We start from the raw sequence: 22569 nt of genomic DNA, 5'->3' as shown, positions 1-22569 counted from the left end.
ATACGTGGGGTTATGGGGATCGGGTGGGATATGTGTCGGTGCAGGCTCGATGGGCCGAAATGGCCTCTATCTGCACTGTGGGGTTTCTGTGACTTCTGTGATTTCTGTGAAGGGCTGAATGGGCTGACTGCTGCATTAACATGTAATGATATTTTCAAGTGGGGAGATGGGGGGTGCAAGGCTAAAGAAAAGGAAAGGAAATGACTTGCATTTATATCTTGCCTTTCACGACCTCAGGACATCCCAAAGTGCTTTAAAAATAATGAAGTGCTTTTGGAGTGTAGTCACTGTTGTAATGTAGGAAATGCGGCAGGCAATTTGTGCACAGCAAGCTCCCACAAACAGCAATGAGATTATGACCGGATAATCTGCTTTTAGTGAAGTTTACTGAGGGATAACTGTTGGCCGGGACAACTGGGAGATGTATTCAAACCGTCAGGCTTGACCTACATGACATTGCGCGCATGATGTGGTGCTCCCAGCTATCTGATGAACTCTGAATGGATGGCCAAATTCAGCTCTAACCTATTCAACCTTACCAGGACACAATCGTGTAACTATAATGGTGTAACTTGCATTACATAGCACTCCAGGGCTCCTTTGCGCTGGAGCATGTTCATGTTAAGATTAAAAATCTCCGTGTTTATATACTTCAGTGGCAGTTAACATGAAGGCCACCATAATCATTTTCTCAGATTTCAAATGCTTACCCCTGTGTATGTTTAGTACACGAGTCTCCGTGGGTGTAGATTAGGCTAGTTCACTGAAATGCTAGATTTTGCCACTGGCATTCCATAGGAACAATAGACTGAATTTGGCCACAAGTAGTCAGTGGGCTGCTTATGATTCAATTGGTTGTCAATCAGCCCAAACTCCCAATCTGCTTTATGTTCCTTGGAGGCCTTGTACCATGCCATTTCTATCTGAAAACCAGATTGCCAAAAATAAACAGAGCAGGAGTACAATATTGTGGGGTGTTACTAAAACAGAGAGACACTTCTTTGCCTGTGGATTTACTGAAATGTATAATGCATCAGATATTGTTCCCCTCTCCTTCAAATAAGAACATAAGAACATAAGAAGTAGGAGCAGGAGTAGGCCATACGGCCCCTCGGGCCTGCTCCGCCATTCAATAGGATCATGGCTGATCCGAACGTAGACTCACGTCCACTTCCCTGCCCTCTCCCCGTAACCCCTTATTCCCTTATCAGCTAGGAAACTGTCTATCTCTGTTTTAAATGTATTTAATGTCGCAGCTTCCACAACTCTCTGAGGTAGTAAATTCCATAGATTTACTACCCTCTGAGTGAAGAAGTTTCTCCTCATCTCAGTTTTGAAAGGGCAGCCCCTTATTGCCTTATATATAAATCTGCCGTCATCACCCCTCGCCTCACAAAACCAACCCTTGACGCCTCCGTCCTTGCAAACTATCGCCCCATCCCCAAGCTCTCTTTCCTCTCCAAACTCCTTGAATGAGTTGTCACCTCCCAAATCCGTACCCATCTTTCCCGGATCTCCTTGTTTGAATCCCTCCAATCAGGATTCCGCCCCACACCACAGTACCAAAGCGGCTCTGACCAAGGTCACAAAGGACCTCTTAATTGACTGCGACAAAGGTAAACTATCCCTTCTCATCTTTCTTGACCTGTCTGAAGCCTTTATTAGGTAGGTTTCAAATTTTGTACTTTGATAATGCCTCTGTGAAGCACCTGGGGACGTTTTATTATGTTAAAGATGCTATATAAATGTAAGTTGCTGTTGATTTGCAGTAAAGACCACACCTTGAGTATTGTGTGCAGTTTTGGTTGCCTTATCTGAGGAAGGATGTTCTTGCCATGGAGGGAGTGCAATGAAGATTCACCAGACTGATACCTGGGATGGCAGGAATGACGTATGAGGAGAGATTGGGTCGATTGGGCTTATACTCGCTGGAGTTTAGAAGAATGAGAGGGGATCTCATTGAAACTTATAAAATTCTAACAGGACTAGACAGACTAGATGCAGGAAGGATGTTCCCGATGGCGGGGGGAGCTCAGAACCAGAGGTCACAGTCTAAAGATAAGGGGTAAGCCATTTAGGACAGAGATGAGGAGGAATTTCTTCACCCAGAGAGTGGTGAACCTGTGGAATTCTCTACCACAGAAGGCAGTTGAGGCCAATTCATTAAATATATTCAAGAAGGAGTTGGATATATTTCTTAAGGCTAAAGGGATCAAGGGATATGGAGAGAAGGCAGGGACAGGGTACTGAGTTTGGATGATCAGCCATGATCTCATTAAATGGCGGAGCGTGCTCGAGGGGCCGAATGGCCTACTCCTGCTCCTATCTTCTAAGATTCTATGTTTAAATCAGCCACCCAAAAGTCACTGACTGGATGTATGAGGTAGTTGCACTGAAAGTGCAGTTGGGCATGGGCTTTTGATATCTTAAGCTACAGGTGTACTCAGCATTCCTTCACTTGTACAGCAGAAGATTGTGGCAAAATCTATGTGAATTCTCCTTCATTTCTTGCAGGAAAATTGTTGACTATTGTGGATCATTTTATTGGTACCTCTGTTGCTCAAACTGATTTGATAAATAGGGCTGGATTTTGTCAATGGGGAGCTTTTGGAGGCGGGACTCCCACTTGGCGGGTTTCAGTCCCGCCCCCATCGACTTGTGGCCAACCCACGCTATTTTCCCTTGATTGACCTTGTTAAGCCCACCCAGCGGGCTTAGCAGGCCAATTAAGGGGAAGCTGGTTACAGAGAACGTATTTCTTTGACAAATGAATTGTCATCGTTTGATAGCTCTGTGAAGCTGTCAAACACTGACATTCTCTGTTGTTTGATGAGTTATTTTTTTCAAGACTCACCAAACCTCTTTTGTGAGCAGAAATTAGATGGTTGTTGCATCGGAGAATGCAGCAGCCATCTGTCATCTCTGCCGGTGAGATGCGAGAGTCTCTGCATCCCCAACGGTTGAAGACTGCAGGAAGAAACAAAGGTAAGTAAACATTTTCTATCACTTTCCACTCACCTCACATACTTACCTCTCCACACTTGCACCCATCACCTACTCCCACAGCACACTTTTGCACCCTGCAGACCCACTGCTCGCCTCGGTGACCCTGGCGGGGTTTCCCGACGTCGGGAAGCCCGCGCCTCTGATGGAAAAATGGGGATAATCCTCTTAACTGCCCGTTAACTACCTGTTAACAGGCAGTTAAATGGCTGTAATTTACTTTCTGCCTCCAGGAGACAGGAATTCTCCTGGGAAGCTGGCATGGAGGCGGGTTGGGGGCGGGATGGGTACCCGCCCCCAGATTCTGCCATTTTCCCGGCAGTCCCGCCTCCAACCCCGCCTCCCCAGGGTTGGCAAAATCACCCCCATAGTTTTAAAATTGCCCATATAATTGTCACAATGGCAAGGAAGCACTCTGATCTATTCACCTCAGGTTATAGAGGTATTTTTCTTCTCTCCCTTCGCTTTTCAGCTCAAGTTGGCATTCTCCTCTCTCCCTCTCCTCAATTCAAGCTGGCTTGCATCTCACCCTTCCTTCAGTTCATGCAGGCTCTCTTCATCCCCTTCCCAACCCCTCACTGGGTCTCTCATCTCCGCTCCTTTATTGCAGCACTGAGGGAGCGCTGCACTGTCAGAGGTGCCGTCTTTCAGATGAGACGTTAAACCGAGGCCCTGTCGGCTCTCTCAGATCCCACAGCACTATTTCGAGGAAGAGCGGGGGAGCTCTCCTCGTGTCCTGGCCAACATTTATCCCTCAACCAACATCACGATATCAGATTATCTGGTCATTATCTAATTGCTGTTGTGGAATCTTGCTGTGTACAAATTGGCTGCTGTGTTTCCTACATTATAACAGTGACTTTAAAAGTACTTCATTGCCTGTAAAGCGCTTTGGGACGCCCTGAGGTCGTAAAAGGCGCTATATAAATGCAAGTTCTTTCTTCCTTCCTTCCCTCCCTCCTTCCCTCCATCCCTCTTGCTCCCTCCTTCCCTCCCTTCCCTTCTTCCCTCCTCTCCCTCCGTCTCTTATTTCCCCCTCTTCTCTCCCTCTCTTCTCTTCCCCCCCCCGCCCCCCTCAGGGGCTGGATGCAGTGCTAACTCCTGCTGCTCCAGGGGACTAAATACCACTGCATACATAGATACATAGATACATAGAAGATAGGAGCAGGAGTAGGCCATTCGGCCCTTCGTGCCTGCTCCGCCATTCGATGAGATCATGGCTGATCCTTTAATTCAGTATCCCGTCCCCGCCTTCTCTCCGTAACCCTTAACCCCATGCTGCAGATGGAAACTCCTGATATCGTAAAACACGGGAAACAAAGATCAATATACATTGTAGCATTAACGTTCGCACTAGTTGGAAAAGGAGAATGATTTGGAGCTAAACTGACAATTTACTGAGAATATTCAGCCAATATGGAACTGTTACCAAGGCAGAGCATGAGCTGGGATACATCTGAAGAACATTTAATTACACGCAAAAGCCTGGTTTGTGTCCAGCAGCGGGAGATTCAGCCAAGAGGGGCATCATAACCCAACCCAATACTGTCTTCATCCAGGGTTCACATGTGCACTTTCCATTGGGGTCAATCAGGGCCGGTTGATTTTCTCCCCGACCGTGGCCTACTGAGATCAGTAGGAGTGCCTGAGCCATTGTCCTGGCTCAGATCATTGAACCCAGTTTCAACTGCAGGTTAAACTGGACCTTTCTGGTCAGTCACACGAGATGCTGCAGTTCCCAACTGAGCCACATATGGCGCTTTCTGGTCTTTTTGTGTGTGTGAAGCCGCGCAGGTGATGTCCCCATGTACTTGCACCCCTACTCCATTATCAATCCACAGAGAAATCGGAGGCAATTTTGACCTAACTCGTCGGGCGGAAAACCCACAGTAACGAGTAGACTGCTGGTTTTACACCCTGACCAAATTTACTCTCCATTGAAGATGAATGTACCCTAACTCGCACCAAGTCTCATTCACCTCTGTGCTCGCTGACTTACATTGGCTCCCGGTCCAGCAACACCTCAACTTAAAATTTCTCATCCTTGTTTTCAACTTCTCCATGGCCTCGCCTCGCCTCTACCTATCTTTGCAACCTCGTCTAGCTCTACAACCCTCTGAGATCTCTGCTCCTCCAAATCTGGCCTCTTCCGCATCCCCAGTTTCAATTGGAAACATAGAAACATAGAAAAATAGGAGCAGGAGTAGGCCATTCGGCCCTTCGAGCCTGCTCCCACATTCAATATGATCATGGCTGATCCTCTGTCTCAATACCATATTCCCGCTCTCTCTCCATACCCCTTGATGCCTTTTGTGTCTAGAAATCTATCTATCTCCTTCTTAAATATATTCAGTGACTTGGCCTCCACAGCCTTCTGTGGTAGAGAATTCCACAGGTTCACCACCCTCGGAGTGAAGAAATTTCTCCTCATCCATTGCTCCCCCATTGGCGGTCGTGCCTTCAGCTGCCTGGGCCCTAAACTCTGGAATTTCCCCCCTAAACCTCCTGCCTCTCTCTCCTCTTTTAAGATGTTCCTTAAAACTTACCTCTTTACCAAGCTTCTGGTCGCCTGCCCTAATATCTCCCTTATGTTGCGCGGTGTCAAATCTTGTTTGAAAATGCTCCTCTGAAGCGCCTTGTGTCATTTTATGTTAGAGGTGGTATAAAAATGCAAGTTTCTGTTGCTGTCGCATTGCTTGCACTAATCAGTCAGTACAGGATTCCTGAAGTAAGAGCAGGTTGTGGATTGATGGGTTTCAGCTGTACTTCTGGAAGAAGGTGTCCCTAAGCATATGACTAGAGGACAACCACATTTACAGTCTCCTCCATATTCATTAAACCTGTCAGCAAGTTGTGCTACTGGGATTCCTTTCTGCAGACCTGCGGACAATGATGCAAGATATTCTGTTTTGTCTTGAGTATCTGTATACACATAAGAATATCGGTACTGTTCTCTGTTTAAATGCTATATTGTATGTAGTTTGTGTTCGGTAGGAGCAGTAACTATTAATGGAGAAAACCCCATCTAAGAAAAATGCACCTGTGTATTATTAATTGATAGGCGTCAATGTATCAAAGTTTTTCCCACCTTGTTGCAATATATGTTAAATGGACAGACGCTGTGTGAAATTCAACCCCTAGGAACGTCAGACTCGTTTGACATATAAAACTGAAATTGATACAAGGACAAGCAAGGGCTTAATTAAAGGTAATGATAAGTAGAAAGTAGAATTATCAAAAAAGAAACAGCAGTTTATTTTCTTATTTGTATCTTTTATTCACAGTATATTGAGAAGTTAGAGCTTTTTTCACTGGAGCTGGATAGAGGTCTTCAAGGTTTATTGAAGAGAAGGTTGGGAAAAAATTCCTCTAAACAGTGGTCGGGTTAGAATTTGGAATGCTCCGCCACAAACCCAATTTTGCAGCAGAGTTCACAAATTCTTTTAAAAGGGAGGTGGATAGTTTCTTGAATATCAAAAGATGTGGCGAAGACGCAGGAGAGTGGGGTTAGACTAGATAGATTGTGGGGAGAAGCACCAGCACAGACTTGATGGGGGCGAGATTGTTAATGGCGTTGGAGGCGGGACTACTGCTTGGCGGGTCGATGTCCCGCCTCCATCGATTTGTGGCCAACCCACGCTATTTTCCCTTGATTGACCTTGTTAAGCCCGCCCAGCGGGTTCAGCAGGCCAATTAAGGGAAAGCCAGTTGCAGAGAGCGTCAACGTATGACGTTTCATCTGTCAAAAATTTTTGACAGATGAATTGTCATCGCTTGACAACTCTGTGAAGCTGTCAAATACTGATATTCTCTGCAGTTTGATGAGGTCTTGAATTAAAGACCTCATCAACCTTCTTTCTTTTACCGAATTGAGATGTTTGTTGCATCTGAGAATGCAACGGCCATCTCTCATCTGCAACATGGAGGTTCGAGACTCTCCGCACACACACCAACTGAAGTCTGCAGGAAGAAACAAAGGTAAGTACACTGTTAAAAACACTTTGCACTTACTTCAGATACTCCCCTCTCCACTCTTGCACCCATCACTTACCTTCACACCACACTTTTGCACCATCCCCAGCAGACCCAGTACTCGCCTCGCTGAGCTGGCGGGTTCTGGAGCCTTCGGGAAGCCCGCACTTGTGAGGACAAAAAAGGGATAATCCTATTTTCTGCCTGTTAACTACCAGTTAGCAGTTAATAGGCTTTAGTCCCTTCCCGCCTCCAAGGAGACGGGACCCGGCGCGGGACGGCAACCTGCCTCCTGGGAAGATGGCATGGAGGTGGGTTGGGTGCCCGCCCCCAAATTCTGCCATTTTCCTGGTCAGTCCCGCCTCCAAACCTGCCCCACCATGACTGGCAAGATCGCCCCTGATGGGCCAAATGGCCTTTTCTGCACTGAAATATTCTAACGTAAGAACAGGAAAGAACAGAAGGTAAGAATTGGGAACAGGAGTCGGCCATATGGCACCTCAAAATGGTATGATTCTCTCTCTCTCACTCCCATTGTATAAATCGTCAATCTGTCTGTTGGATCATTAAACGTTCTCTTCAGGAGGTGGACAAAGGAAAGATACATTCTACACCGTAGGACTTCTATTTTGTACACTAGGCATATTGCCCCAGCATGAGCTACTACCCTCAGGAGAAGAGGAATAGGCAAACAGTTGGCGGACAATTAAAATTTTGCCATCTCTCATCCACAAACCTACTCAGGACGCCTGTTACTGTTGCCACTGTCTCGAGTTCTTGGTCTCTCCAAGTACACCACACGTTACTTATCATAAATGCTTGCGGCATTCCCAGCAGAGCACGATCATTAGCACAGTCCTCAATACCAGAGCAACTGAACTGGTTACAGATTCATGTAGCTCTCGATGCGAAGGACAAACTGTAGAAAAAGAATGATTTTTAACATGCGCAGTTTTGGTTTCCACTCTATTTTGCAAGCATTTGTCAGACTTGAGACCAGCCCACACCAACTATTATTAATTTGCTATGAAGCAAAATGTAATAATTTTTATTATATAAAGATTGTGTATGTTGAGTAATTCACTAATAATGCAACTAAAATCAATCACCATCTACAAGGCACAAGTCAGGACTGTGATGGAATATTCTCCACTTGCCTGGGTGAGTGCAGCTCCAACAACACTCAAGAGGCTCAGCACCATCCAGGACAAAGCAACCCGCTTGATTGGCACCCAATCCACCACCTTAAACATTCACTCCCTCCACCACTGGCGTACCGTGGCTGCAGTGTGTACCATCTACAAGATGCACTGCAGCAACTCGCCAAGGCTTCTTCGGCAGCACCTTCCAAACCCGCGACCTCTACCACCTAGAAGGACAAGGTCAGCAGGCGCATGGGAACACCACCGCCTCCAAGTTCCCCAACAAGTCACACACCATCCTGACTTGGAAATATATCGGCTGTTCCTTCATCGTCGCTGGGTCAAAATCCCGAAACTCCTTCCCTAACAGCACTGTGGGAGTACCTTCACCACACGGACTGCAGCGGTTCAAGAAGGAGGCTCACCACCAAGTCTCGAGGGCAATTAGGGACGGGCAATAAATGCTGGCCTTGCCAGCGACGCCCACATCCCATGAATGAATAAAAAAAAATTTACATGCTCATATCTCAAGTTTTTGAATAATGTTGTGAAACAATAAATCTAAATGTTATTTTCTTTCCTCTGTTGTACTTCACCCATTACACAGTGAAAGAAAACCTAAATCACTCACAGAATAAATTAAATAGCCCACTCCTGGTGATACATTACACGCATTCCTTCAATTGTGCAAAAGACCGTTGCAATTCACACTTGCTTGAAGCGTCCGTGAGTTATGAATCTTTTATGCTTGGGAGAGATCTTCAATAATGTACTCAGTGATGGTGCAATATCCTAAGTTACTATTTTATTGGTTTTATTATAGGACTGAAAGAGATGCAAAAATAACTACTAAAACTTTAATAGGTCTGAATGTTATATTAAAGCTGTCAGCAGAGATGATTCTTTGTTTTGTTTTGTGAGACAGCTGAAAGTGTGCACTGCGACTCAACCGAGTACACGAAGTTTATTCTGCCCACGAAGCGATATTGCTTTTGACAATTAATATCACTGCGGGGATGCACACGAGAATTGTGCAAACAAACGTATTGAGACATTAGTGTTTTTTTGTTTTCCTTTCTCTTGCTGCTTGTTCAGTCCATTGCAATAAGGGTGATGGAAACAGAGCGCAGCTATAATATTGTATGTGGTTAGACATTGTATGTGCGCACAGACCAGCCGTGAGCAACACAACTAACCTCGACGGTAAATGGTTTTAGGGATTTGGCTAAGTATGTTGAGTAACGGAATCTTAATTCATACTCACCACGCTTTAGGAAGGACGTGAAGGCTTTGGAGAGAGTACAGAAGAGATTTACTAGATTGGTTCCAGGGATGATGGAATACAGTTACGTGGATAGACTGGAGTTGTTCTCCTTAGAGCAGAGAAGGCTAAGAGTAGATTTGATAGAGGTGTTTTAAAATCTTGAACAGTTTAGAGAGAGTAGATAAAGAGAAACTGTTTCCAATGGCTGAAGGGTCGATAATGAGAGGGCACAAGTTTAAGGTGATTGGCAGAAAATACAGAGGCGACATGAGGAAAAACTCTTATGTAACGAGTGGCTGGGTTTGGAATGCACTGCCTGCTAGGGCGGAGTATACAGATTCAATAGTAGCCTTCAAAAAGGAATTGGATAAATACTTGAAGGAGAAAAAAATTGCAGGGATATGGGGAAAGAGCAGGGGAGTGGGACTAACTGGATTGCTCTTCAAAAGAGCCGGCCCAGACTCGATGGGCCGAATGGCCTCCTTCTGTGCTGTACTATTCCATGATTCTGTGATTCTTAAAAGTAAGGCTTGGCACTCCATTGTCTTTATTTTGTTTTAATTATTATTGTTATATGATACCATGAAACTTCAAAAATGTAGGTGTGCCTCAGTATATTCAAGTGTTTTGTTTATAACTTTGTTCATAAAGATTACTAAGGATGATACCAGAACTGAGAGGTTATTCCTATCGGGAAAGATTGAACAGGCTAGAAAAGTGAAGGCTGAGGGGGTGACCTGATTGAAGTCCTTAAAATTAACGAAAGGGTTGGATAGGGTACCTAAGAGCACAAGAAATAAGAGCAGGAGTAGGCCATTCGGCCCTTCGAGCCTGCTCCGCCATTGGAAGTATACACGTGGACGTCGGACGAGGACAGAATCCAGCTCCTCTCTGAATCCCTGGTGATCGTGTAATCTGCCAAAACTGGGTGGCCAAGCTCACACACGAGGAACAGGCCCTCAGGAGGTACCTCAGAGTGTTTGGTATCCATGCAACCTTGTCGCAGTAGAGGCTGGTTCAAGGGGAAAGGGGAGAAAATGGATAGGAAGAATAAATAGCATCGATGTTCAATTTAACTCGAAACTAAATGTTTTTCTTCCTTCAACCCTCCCCAACAATACAGCTGTCAGCAGTTTAATGGTAGAGGTTCTGATTTTAAAAGACAGAACAGACCACCTGTGGGGGAAACCACAGCTGCAGGCCATGAATATAAAAGAGCCACTAATAAATTCAATAGGGAATTCAGAAGAAACTTCTTAACCCATAGTGTGAGTAAAATGTGGAACTCGTGACAAACTTGAGGCAAATTGGCTTGATAGGCACCCCATCCACCAGCTTAAACATTCACTTCCTCCACCGCCGGCGCACCGTGGCTGCAGTGTGTACCATCTACAAGATGCACTGCAGTAACTCGCCAAGACTTCTTCAGCAGCACCTCCCAAACCTGCGACCTCTACCACCTAGAAGGACAAGGGCAGCAGGCTGATGGGAACACCACCAACTCCAAGTTCCTCTGCTAGTCACACAATATCCTGACTTGGAAGTATATCGCCGATCCTTCATCATCGCTGAGTCAAAATCCTGGAACTCCCTCCCTCACAGCACTGTGGGAGCACCTTCACCACACGGACTGCAGTGGTTCAAGAAGGCGGCTCACCACCACCTTCTCGAGGGCAATTAGGGATGGGCAATAAATGCTGGCCTTGCCAGCGATGCCCACATCCCATGAACAAATTTTAAAAAATAGCATAGGTGCATTTACGGGGAAGCTAGATAAACAAACAGGGAGAAAGTAATAGAAGGATATGCTGATCGGGTGAGATGAAGAGGGGTGGGAGCATGAACACTGGCATGGGCCTGTTTCTGTGCTGTACATTCCATGTAATTTCAGAGACCCAATTTGAATCAGCTGTTAAAAAAACAAGTTTTCTCTGACTCTACAAATGATTTCTGAAAAATATATTGCTCCTGCAGGAGGTTGTAGATTATATGAAACAATGGGCCTGAAATTGCGATCGGAGGCTTCCCGCGGGCGGACGCCTACCCAGGTGGCCCGGGAGGGACGGAGACTCGTGGTCCTGGGCCTCTCCGGGTCCACGCGGGCAGAGGCCCACGTATCTCAGGGGCCGCAGGTGGTTCACAGGCGCCCCTGGGATCACATTGGCCAGCGTAACCAATAAAAGAAGGGAATCCCCATTCATACTTATGGGAGTTTCATACGTACGGAACTCCCATAACTATGAATGGGGATCACTTAAAAAATACACGAACACATGAAATAATTTTTTTTTAATTACATATTTTAAATTAATTAAAATGCCATTTAATGAAATATTTTAAACAAAAATTTAATTTTTTGAAACAAAATTTTGTATGTTTTAACAGAGCTAAAAATAAACTTAGCTTATTGGACAGGGTTTTTAATGTATAAATAAGTGATAAAATTCTGTTTTTCTATTTTTTAAACTCTTATGCTGGTAAGAATTTCACAGGCAAATAGTGCAACTCTCCACCCGCAGAGGCCCTTCTCCCGGGAATGCGTAGGATCTGTCAAGAGGATTCTTGAATGATCGCAATTTCCGGGTTTTCGTGCATGAGCTTCGCGCGCCTAAACCCGGAACTTGCGCGGCCCCTATGGGCGCGTGCGTACCCGTGGGAGTCGCAAAATACGGCCCATTGTGTTTTGAGGTCATCCGTTGACTATTAAATGCTAATCTTGTTTTACCTTTTGCGCATTTATTCAATCATTACATCACTCCCCACTAATCAGGACAAATGTCTACTGGTATAAGAAACTGTTGAGTGAGAAATTGTACATAAATGCTCAGGTTGAATTCTGTGGCAGGGACTCAGTATTGTGTTTACGTGACAGCTGGAATGTTAAATTGGGGATAATTTTGACTTTGTGCGATAGTGTAAAGCAGGTGATAGCAAATCGGCAGATCATTTTACAGCTCTCGATTTTTAGTTCCATTGCCTTCGATGGAAATAAAGATCGAAAGAGATATAAAATGGACTGCTGATTCGCTGTGGCCTGTTTTACATTGAAAGAAAGACTTGCATTTATATAGCGCCTTTCACAACCACCGGACGTCTCAAAGTGCTTTACAGCCAATGAAGTACTTTTGAAGTGTAGTCACTGTTGTAATGCAGGAAATGCGGCAGCCAATTTGCGTACAGCAAGCTCCCACAAACAGCAATGCGATAATGACCAGATCATTTGTTTTTGTGATGTTGATTGAGGGATAAATATTGGCCAGGACACCAGGGATAACTCACCTGCTTTTCTTAGATATAATGCCACGGGATTATTTACGTCCACCTGAGAGAGCAGACGGAGCCTCGGTTTAACGTCTCATCTGAAAGACAGCACCTTTGACAGTGCAGCACTCCCTCAGTACTGCACTGCAGTGTCAGCCTGGATTTTGTGTTGAAGTCAAGTCTCTTGAGTGGGGCTTGAACCCACAACCTTCTGACTCAGTGACGAGACTGAGCCACAGCTTGAAGGAGTTGGATATATTTCTTAAGGCTAAAGGGATCAAGGGATATGGGGAGAAGGCAGGGACAGGGTACTGAGTTTGGATGATCAGCCATGATCTCATTGAATGGCGGAGAAGGCTCGAGGGGCCGACTGGCCTACTCCTGCTCCTATCTTCTATGTTACTTATCAGAGGTGCTACGTCATTGTCCCAAGCTAATCCACCCTCTGGTTCCAGTACACCTTACAGCTTTTGGCAGCCATAGAAGTGTACAGCGTAGGAGTAGGCCATTTGATCCGTCATGCCAGCACTTTGCTAAAACAATCCAGACCAAATCCCATTGCCCTGTTCAAATAGAGATAATTGCTTACTTCCATCTGTCATTAGTTTGATATTTTATAAGTAATGTGGCCACACATCCAACTTCAAACCAAACAATCTGGCTCCAGCGATGACTGCCCAGTAATTTTGAATTGGAAATGGGACAGCACAAGTCTAGTTCATGATTGCTGTATTTTTGTAAAAAAAAAGACATTTTATATTCACAAAAGCCGTTTTTTTTCTCCAAATGTATCACCCCATCTGGTATTGGATTGTGCAAAAGATTGGCAGCTGTTCATGTAAGGAAGAGTTGGAATCACAACGCATTTATAATTTTACATTAATGGAGTTGCAGAACACATTAACTGAGGGATGGGTGAGAAGATAGGTAGATGGAGTTCAGCCCACTCAAAAACGGGTGGGCTGGTAGAGGTTAGTGACCTTTTTCAGTTACAAATGATTATCCTTGTTGCAGATGGGTTTACTGAAGTCTGCAGCAGGGTTGTAATGTTTTGCTGCTAACTTGGAACTTGTTTAACCTGTCTGTTTAAGTGACTCTTTAACAATGTGATCTAAATAGGCTGTCTTGAGGTCGAATAGAAACTAATTGTTGAAGGGAATTTAGTTTCAGCTGTGGCTCAGTGGGTAGCACTCTTGCCTCTGAGTCAGTAGGTCGTGGGTTCAAGTCTCACTCCCGAGACTCAAGCACAAAATCTAACCTAACACTTCAGTGCAGTACTGCACTGTCCGAGGTGCAGTCTTTCAAATGAGATGTTAAACCGAGGTCCCGTCTCCCCATCTCAGGTGGATGTAGAAGATGGCACTATTCGACAAAGAGCAGAGGAGTTCTCCCCAGTGTCTTCACCAATAGTTATCCACCTCCGTAACATCGCCTGCCTCCGCCCTTGCCTCAGCTTATCCGCTGCTGAAACCCTCATCCATGCCTTTGTTACCTCTAGACTTGACTATTCCAACGCACTCCTGGCAGGCCTCCCACACTCTACCCTATGTAAACTTGAGGTCATCCAAAACTCGGTTGCCCCTGTGTCCTAACTCGCACCAAGTCCCGTTTACCCATTGCCCCTGTGCTCGCTGACCTACATTGGCTCCCAGTTAAGCAACACCTTGATGTCAAAATTCTCAACCTTGTTTTCAAATCCCTCTATGGCCTCGCCCCTCCCTATCTTGTAATCTCCTTCAATCCCACCCCCCCCGCCCCCACTGCCATCCCCCCCCCCCCAAGATATCTGTGCTCCTCTAATTCTGCCCTCTTGAGCATCCCTGATTGTAATCGCTCAACCATTGGTGGCCATGCCTTCTGTTCCCTAGGCCCTAAGCTCTAGAATTCCCTCCCTAAACCTCTCCGCCTCGCTACTTCTCTTTCCTCCTTTAAGATGCTCCTTTAAAACCTACACCTTTGACCAAACTTTTGGTCACCTTCCCTAATTTCTCCTTCTGTGGCTCGGTGTCAAATTTTTTGTCTTTTAATACTCCTGTGAAGTGTCTTGGGATGTTTTACTACGTTACAGGCGCGATATAATTACAAGTTGTTATTGCTCAGCCAAAATCTAAAGAGATTTTCTGGCCATTATCACATTGCTGCTTGTGGGAACTTGCTCTGTGCAAATTGGCTGCCATGTTTCCCTCGATTACATCAGTCACTTCACTTCAAATGTACTTAATTGGTTGTGGGATGTCCTGAGGTCATGAAAGGTGCTATATAAATGCAAGTTCTTCCTTTCTTTGTACAGTTTAAATTTATAATTGCCTGTCCCATGCCCTTGGTGGTCAAGTCGGTCACCAGGAAATGACTGGCTTTCTTGCACTGTTGATGTAGTTTTGAGACTTTGAAGTGAGACATTTTAAGCGTGATATACAAAGTATGATGGGTGTGCACTGGACGCAAGATTTGGTTGTGTATCTTCACCGATTTTCATCACTCCACCATTGGCGGCCGTGCATTCAGCTGCCGAGGCCCTAAGCTCTGGAATTCCCTCCTTAAACCTCTCCGCCTCTCTTTCCTCCTTTAAGACGCTCCTTTAAAACCTACCTCTTTGACCAAGCGTTTGGACACCTGTCCTAATATCGCCTTATGTGGCTCGGTGTCAAATTTTGTTTGACAATCGCTCCTGCGAAGACTTGGGACATGATAAAGGCTCGATATCAATGCAAGTTGTTATCTAGAGGGGAGGTTTGTATTATGGCAAATAATAAGGAACTTGCAATTTCTGCCGCAGGATCGTAATCGAAGTGTGCAAAGGGCACTTTCCTCACGGGCAGACAAGTCCACGCAGACAGAGATCCTCGGTCACGACGTGAGTAATTGTTTGTTTGTTGGCTCTACTTTCTTCCTTTACTGTTGTTTACATCATGCCTGGCCTATTTACATGTGCTGCTTGCTGCTTCCATGCCTATGTTTAATGGGGTGTTCAGAAATAACATCCGTCTTTCTGTTCTTCTGTGGTTCCAGCCTCTTGTTTCAGAATTAGATAATTACAGATCAGTGTATATAACAGCAAGACACTGAGCTCATTTAATTACTTGTTCTAACTAGCAGCCCACATAAATTCTCTGGTATGAGTTAAAGGAAATTAAAATAAAACGAATAAATATCTTGCTGCATTAAAACTGTAGAGCGTAAAATGTCGAAACTCGACAAATTGAAACGAGGATGTTCTAAGTATCATCATAAAATCACAAAAGATAACTTTGAATTCACTTAAAAGCTCAACCCCTACAGTGCAGGAGATAATAGGGCAAACGATGAGAATTAAAGGAGGGAGGCAGATGATAGCATTGAAAGAAACGTTCTTCCTTGCCCCTCCGAAATAAAATTGATCAGTAGCATTGGATTGAATATCAGGTATGGACTTCTTGCCGGGGCTTTCTGAATGCAAAGACAATTCCTCAACACTGAAGATAAGCGACCACTCCAGCATTGAGTGTTGTTCAGCTGCGGTGGGGGTCATTTATCAAGTTAGGTTGAGGGATGAGGGGCAGACAATAAATCAAACTTACAGAAACCACCACCCCCCCCGCACCCTATTTTCGAAGGTATTTGTGCCTCTCAGTGGGTGCCAACCTGCCAAACCATGACTAGTCCCTCGCTCCATTTTAGCTCCATAGAGACAAAAAAAAACATTGCCTTCAACTCGTAGCTGCTCAAAATAGTGTCTGAGGCATTGGCAACTTGCGTTGAGTCACGCTATGGGAAGTGACATTGATGAGTAAAAATTATCTATCATTAACTTGCCAAAAAGGTATTGCTGTAAACCTCACCAGCTGTGTTTTGTTTTTTTTAGATTCTATGTCAGTAGAGTGATTTCATTGCAGCTGCAACACAAATAAATTGTCTTACCAAGTCATAAAAAACAAGAAATAGGAGCAGGAGTAGGCCATTCGGCCCTTCGAGCCTGCTCCGCCATTCAATAAGATCATGGCTGATCTTCAACCTCAACTCCCACCTTCCCACACTATCCCCATATCCCTTAGTGTCCCTTAGTATACTCAACGACTGAGCATCCACAGCCCTCTGGGGTAGAGAATTCCAAAGATTCACGACCCTTTGAGTGAAAAGATTTCTCCCCATCTCAGTCCTAAATGGTCGACCCCTTATTCTGGGAATGTGGTCCCTGGTTCTAGACTCCCCAGCTAGGGAAAACATCCTCCCAGCCTCTACCCTGTCAAGCCCCTTCTTAAGAATTTTATACATTTCAATGAGATCACCTCTCATTCTTCTAAACTCGAGGAATTATAGGCCTAGTCTACTCAATATGTGCAAGGCCCGATTATGTCAAGGTGGCCCCAATGTCACTGCCTTGCAACACCCACTGAGAAAATAGTGATGTAAATCTGAGGTTGCTACACAGTTAATTACAATTGGAAGAGAAAATCTAAACCATTCTGAACACTCAAAGGGACAATCTTTAGAGCATACAACGAGAGAATGTTAGAAATACATAGTTGTGACGAAATGTAAATCTGAAAGTTAATCAGTCTTTAGATACGGATGAGCTCCCTGCGTATTTCTCCGCCTTCCGGATTTTATTTGAGTTTTTAAAAAAAAAGTTGCCGATACAATAACCATTGAAGGCTGTTCTGAGCCAGCGAGCATTGTTTAAACGCAGTTTATAATTAGACTTTTCAATGAGCTCCAATTGTTCACGTTGCTAATTAACCGGTGTGGAGAGCCGAACCTTTCTGAGGGCCTGTTTCAGATATTAGTGAAATATAATTGAATATATTGGACGTGTGTAGTTTTAAATTCTGTGAAGCGTAACCAGAGCAGGTAAGGAAAAGTTTCCCTTTTTGAATTTGTGCAAAAAACTTCAGACTAAGCATTGGTTTATCAGTGGGATTTTATGTTGTGTGGGTTGTGCAAAGTTTAGCAAATAAGGACTTCAGTGAGTGGTGAAATAGCATTAGAAACAGGCAGTACTTAGGAAGAGGAGCACTACTGATTGGAGTGGCTATAAACCGTTGAATAATATCTCATTTCAAGAATCTGAGTGAATTTTAATAAGCTTAAGTTTCAGCAATGTTCAGCTAACCATTTCAGTTTTAAGGTACTTCAAAATATGGACTATTTGTCAAAATGTTAGAATTTACCAACGAGTCTTTCTGTCCTTTTGGATATCCCTTAAGATGCCCAGCAGTGCGTCATCTGAACGTATCATGTGGCTTCAATCTTCCGCTAAAGCAGTGGCTGCATGTGTTAAGTCTGTGCCACGTCAGTCAGAGTGAAGATTGCGCGAGTTTTCTTTAGGTTTCAAGAGCAGGACAATAGATCATCAAATCTTGCAGGACAGAAGGAGGCCATTCGGCCCATCGTGCCTGTGCTGCCTCTTTGAAAGAGTTATCCCGCTGCCACTGCTCTTTCTCCATAGCCCTGCAAATTTTTCCCCTTCAAGTATTTTTCCAATTCCCTATTGAATTTGCTTCTACCACCCTTTCAGGCAATGCATCCCCCGATCATAACAACTCAGTTAAGATGGCAGAGTTATTAACTTAATGAAACCCAATAAATGGGTTTCTCTTTTCACTCCACCTGTGGCAATAACCTGTGCAAGTGTTGACCAGCAAGCAAAACGCGCAACAGCAGTAACTTCCCCTTATAGAGCTGCTTTAACTTAGGAAAAATGTTCTGAGGGAAATCGCAAAAAAAAGCGGGGGGGGTGGGTGCGGGATTTGAAACAAGTGCTGAGCAGAAGAGCTTTGTGACTAAAGCAGTGGTCTAAGAAATAGGTTCTGAGGAGGCTTTTGATGGCAGGGAGTTAGGAAGATGGCTCCAGGGAGTAGGGATGTGATACTTGACGGAAGAAAACTACTAGGCACTTGGTCTAAGCGTTAAACAAAGCTTTAATCAACTGTTTTACAACATGGAGGTCAAGTTGTGTCCTTCACTAGTTCCTGTTAAGAATGTCCTGCGCAAGCTGGGCCCGTGCCCGAGTATTTATACTCTCCCAGGACAGCGCCACCCGCAGGCCGCTCAGTATTATTTCATTAGTCTTTCTTTCATGAATGACTGATTCATGTCAATACTTAAAGGGTGGAGTAGAGGGAGGTGAGGATGCACAGTTGCCCAGAGTCATCACATTACAGAATGTGAGCTGGGGGCACGAGGGCAGAAGCGATTACAGAAGTAGGGTGAAAAGGCCATCAAAATATATGTAGACCAGGACAAGGCCTTCGAAGACGATACGTTTGGGGATGGGGAGCCAGTGGAGGTCAATGAGGATGGGGTCAATAGGAGACTGGAAGTTACTACAGGATAGGATGTGGGCAGCATATTGTCGATGAATTGGAATTTATCTAGCTGGAGTTCCTGAGGCTGGCAAGGACAGCATCAGCAAAACGGAGCCTGCAGGTGACAAAGGCCTGGCTGAGAATTTTCAGCAAGGGTGATGGTGAGATCAGGGTCACAGTGGATAAGGAGGATCATTCCGCATGACCCTAAAGTCCCCCTCACCCCCACTCCTCCCATTGCAAGAACCGATTGATTCTTAAATGATTCTAGGGTTCTTGCCTCCATTATTCAACGCGGGAGTCCATTCCAAACACAGGCGATGCTGTGGAATTACGGAGACCGTCTTGGCGATGGAAAGGAGATGAGGTTTGAAGCTCAGCCCAGTGCCAGACAGTACACTGAGGCTCACGCACGGTCAGGCTCAGTAAGAAGCCAGGGAGACGAGCCGGAGTCAGGCCAGGATGCAAAGCTTCCAGAGGGAGCTGAACAGCGTGGCTTCATTCTCGCCAGTGTTAGGTTGGGGAAAGGCTTGAATCATCATTCCTGGCAAGCGCTACGATTTAAAACGTGATAAAGCTATGAAATGAAACTCCGCAGACTATTGATTGGCGTTGCAGAGAATATTGTATGAAAAATGTAAAAAAAATTGGTTTAAAAAAAAAGCTGATAGCGAAATAGTGAAAAAATAAATCAACTCTCATCTGCCGTGCTAGGGGTTTATGCATTATTTTTCGGTAAGTGTTAATCTTCATTAAGGGAGGTCCAATATGACTCTCCCTACCCCTATAGACAGCAAATTAATTGCTAAACTGGGAAGCGGGTTGCATTAGAATAGAGGACCAATGTGTTTAGATTAGGTTTGGAAAAGATGCATTACCTGAGGAAGATTTATCTTCTGGATCACTTTAAAAAAATATATTTTTTGTTAGTATTCTTAAATTGGAATGGCACCTTGGGCAAAAGGCCTTTTCCTAAACAACACTTCTGTTACTCTCACCTGTTAGGTTTGCAGCCACAAAGACTCGAGCTACATTTACATAATTGCATTTTAATTGATGTTTCCAGTTTACACAATGTACAACTGGAATCATTTGAAATGTGAGATTAATGCCAGCTTAACAAACGAGCATCACCTACACAACAAAGAACAAAGACTTAGGCCTAGAAATGTGGGCGCGCAAGGGGCGCGGGGATTGACCCCCTGCGCCGTGAATGGTGAGGTTCGAGGCGCCCACACTATTGAGTCTTGGCCCTCATTTCCATCGAGCCGGCGAGCTGCGGAGAGCAGCGGGAAGCATGTTTGAAGAACGGATCACTGCTGGCGTTGCAGGGTCCCTCGGGAAAAGGAGGAATGTGGTGCGATGGAATTGGGAGGCAGTGGTGGCGATTGGGGGGCAGGGAACAGAATGTTCCTCCTGGCTTTACATTCAGCTAAGCATTTAAAAAAAGTTACCTTGTTGGTTGCAGCCTAGCAGGCAGCCCCTTTAAGGACCAACTGCTGAGCTGTATGCAGACCTGGTTTTCCTGACTGCACCCGCCTGCTACATGAAGTATTTAATCCAGATACTTCCAGGCCTAAGATTATTTTCTCCATCACAGATGACCGATGAATGAAATCGAAGTAATGTTTGTGGCTTTGAAGCGAAAGGTTGCTGAGAAACCCGAGAGCCCAACGGGCATTTTTCTGAGAGGATCTTGACTCCTTTCCCTCCCTGTCCCAACTCTTAAAGGATATGGAATGAGGCAAATGTGCCAAGAGTAGTTCTGGGAGCGGGAGAGGGCAAGGAATAGTTCTGGGAGCGGGAGAGGGCAAGGAATAGTTCTGGGAGCGGGAGAGGGCAAGGAGTAAATTCAATGCTGAGTAATGAGGATGCAGATTAAAGGCAAGGTGAAGAACAATACTGGAAGCTTTTGCATTTCCAAATACAATCCCAAGACAAGAGATGCGCAAACAATCTTGCAGCCATTCTACAAGTCATAGAAACATAGAGATAGGAACAGGAGTAGGCCATTCGGCCCTTCGAGCCTGCTCCGCCATTCAATGAGATCATGGCTGATCTTCGTCTGAGATCATAGCTGATCTTACCAGTTCAGTACCCCGTCCCCGCCTTTTCTCCGTAACCCTTAATCCCCTTAGCCTTCAGAAATATATCCAATTCTCTCTTGAAAATATTTATTGAATTAGCCTTCGCAGCCCTCTGTGGCAGGGAATTCCACAGGCTCACCACTCTTTGAGTGAAGAAATTCTTCCTCATCTCTGTTTTAAATGATTTGCCCGCTATTTTTAGACTGTGGCCCCTGGTTCTGTGCTCCCCGGCCATTGGAAACATTCTCTCTGAATTCAGCCTGTCCAGGCCTGCCATAATTTTATATGTTTCGATGAGATCCCCTCTCAATCTTCTAAACTCCAGTGAGTACAAGCCCAAACTATTTAATCTCTCTTCGTAGGTCATTCCCGCCATTCCAGGTATCAGCCTGGTGAATCGCCGTTGCACTCTTTCCATGGCAAGAACATCCTTCCGCAGATGGGGCGACCAAAACTGTACACAATACTCCAGATGCGGTCTCACCAGCACCTTGTACAGCTGTAGTAAGGTATCCCTATTCCTATACTCGAACCCCCTTGATATGAAGGCCAACATACCATTTGCCTTCTTAATCGCCTGTTGCACCTGCATGCTCTCCTTCAGTGACTGGTGCACAAGAACACCCAGGTCCCTCTGCACTTCCCCATCTCCCAATCTATTGCCGTTTAGATAATAATCTACCCTCCTGTTTTTACCCCCAAAGTGGATAACCTCGCATTTATCCACATTATAGTGCATCTGCCACGTATCCGCCCATTCCCCCAACCTGTCCAAATCGCACTGTAGCCTCCTGACATCCTCATCAGAGCCCACCCCTCCTCCTAGTTTAGTGTCGTCAGCGAATTTGGAAATATTGCATCCAATTCCCTGATCCAGATCATTTATATATATTGTGAACAGCTGGGGTCCCAGGACAGATCCTTGCGGCACCCCGCTGGTCACTGCCTGCCACTCCGAAAACGAGCCGTTTATTCCAACTCTCTGTTTTCTATCCGCCAGCCAGTTCTCTATCCACGTTAATACTTTGCCCCCAATCCCATGAGCCTTAATTTTGCATGATAATCTTTTGTGTGGAACCTTATCGAAGGCTTTCTGGAAGTCAAGGTACACCACATCCACTGGCTCTCCCCCATCTATTTTACCAGTTACTTCCTCAAATAATTCCAGCAGATTAGTCAAACACGATTTACCCTTTGTAAATCCATGTTGACTCTGTCCGATCCTTTCCCCATTTGTCAAGTGCTCCGCTATTTTATCCTTAATAATGGACTCTAGCATTCTGCCCACAACCGATGTAAGGCTTACTGGTCTATAATTCCCTGCTTTCTCTCTACCCCCCTTTTTAAATATTGGGGTAACATTAGCTACCCTCCAATCCACGGGTACTGTTCCCGAGTCAATGGAGTTCCGGAAGATGATCCTTAGAGCATCTGCTATCTCCAGGGCCACCTCCTTAAGTACCCTAGGATGTAGTTTATCAGGCCCCGGGGATTTGTCGGCCTTCAGTCCCCTCAACTTACCCAGCACCATATCCCTAGAGATACTAATTTCTGTC

At 45.1% G+C, this 22569-nt stretch overlaps 1 protein-coding gene across 1 annotated transcript in view; it reads left to right on the top strand.

Moving 5' to 3' along the window:
• The window catches only part of ccser1 (coiled-coil serine-rich protein 1), a 1261432-nt gene that overhangs the window by 1187290 nt on the left and 51573 nt on the right, over positions 1-22569 (top strand). Inside the window, exon 9 of the mRNA XM_086006589.1 lies at positions 15419-15496. Coding sequence (XP_085862715.1) covers positions 15419-15496 — 78 coding nt within the window. The remainder of the gene's footprint in view (positions 1-15418; positions 15497-22569) is intronic.

This window comes from Somniosus microcephalus, chromosome 2 (genome assembly GCF_052327205.1).
Source record: "Somniosus microcephalus isolate GS21.2 chromosome 2, FLI_Smic_1.0, whole genome shotgun sequence".
Taxonomy (NCBI): Eukaryota; Metazoa; Chordata; class Chondrichthyes; order Squaliformes; family Somniosidae; genus Somniosus; species Somniosus microcephalus.
The sequence above is the reverse complement of the archived record's forward strand: the minus strand, read 5'-3'. Positions and strand labels throughout refer to the sequence as shown.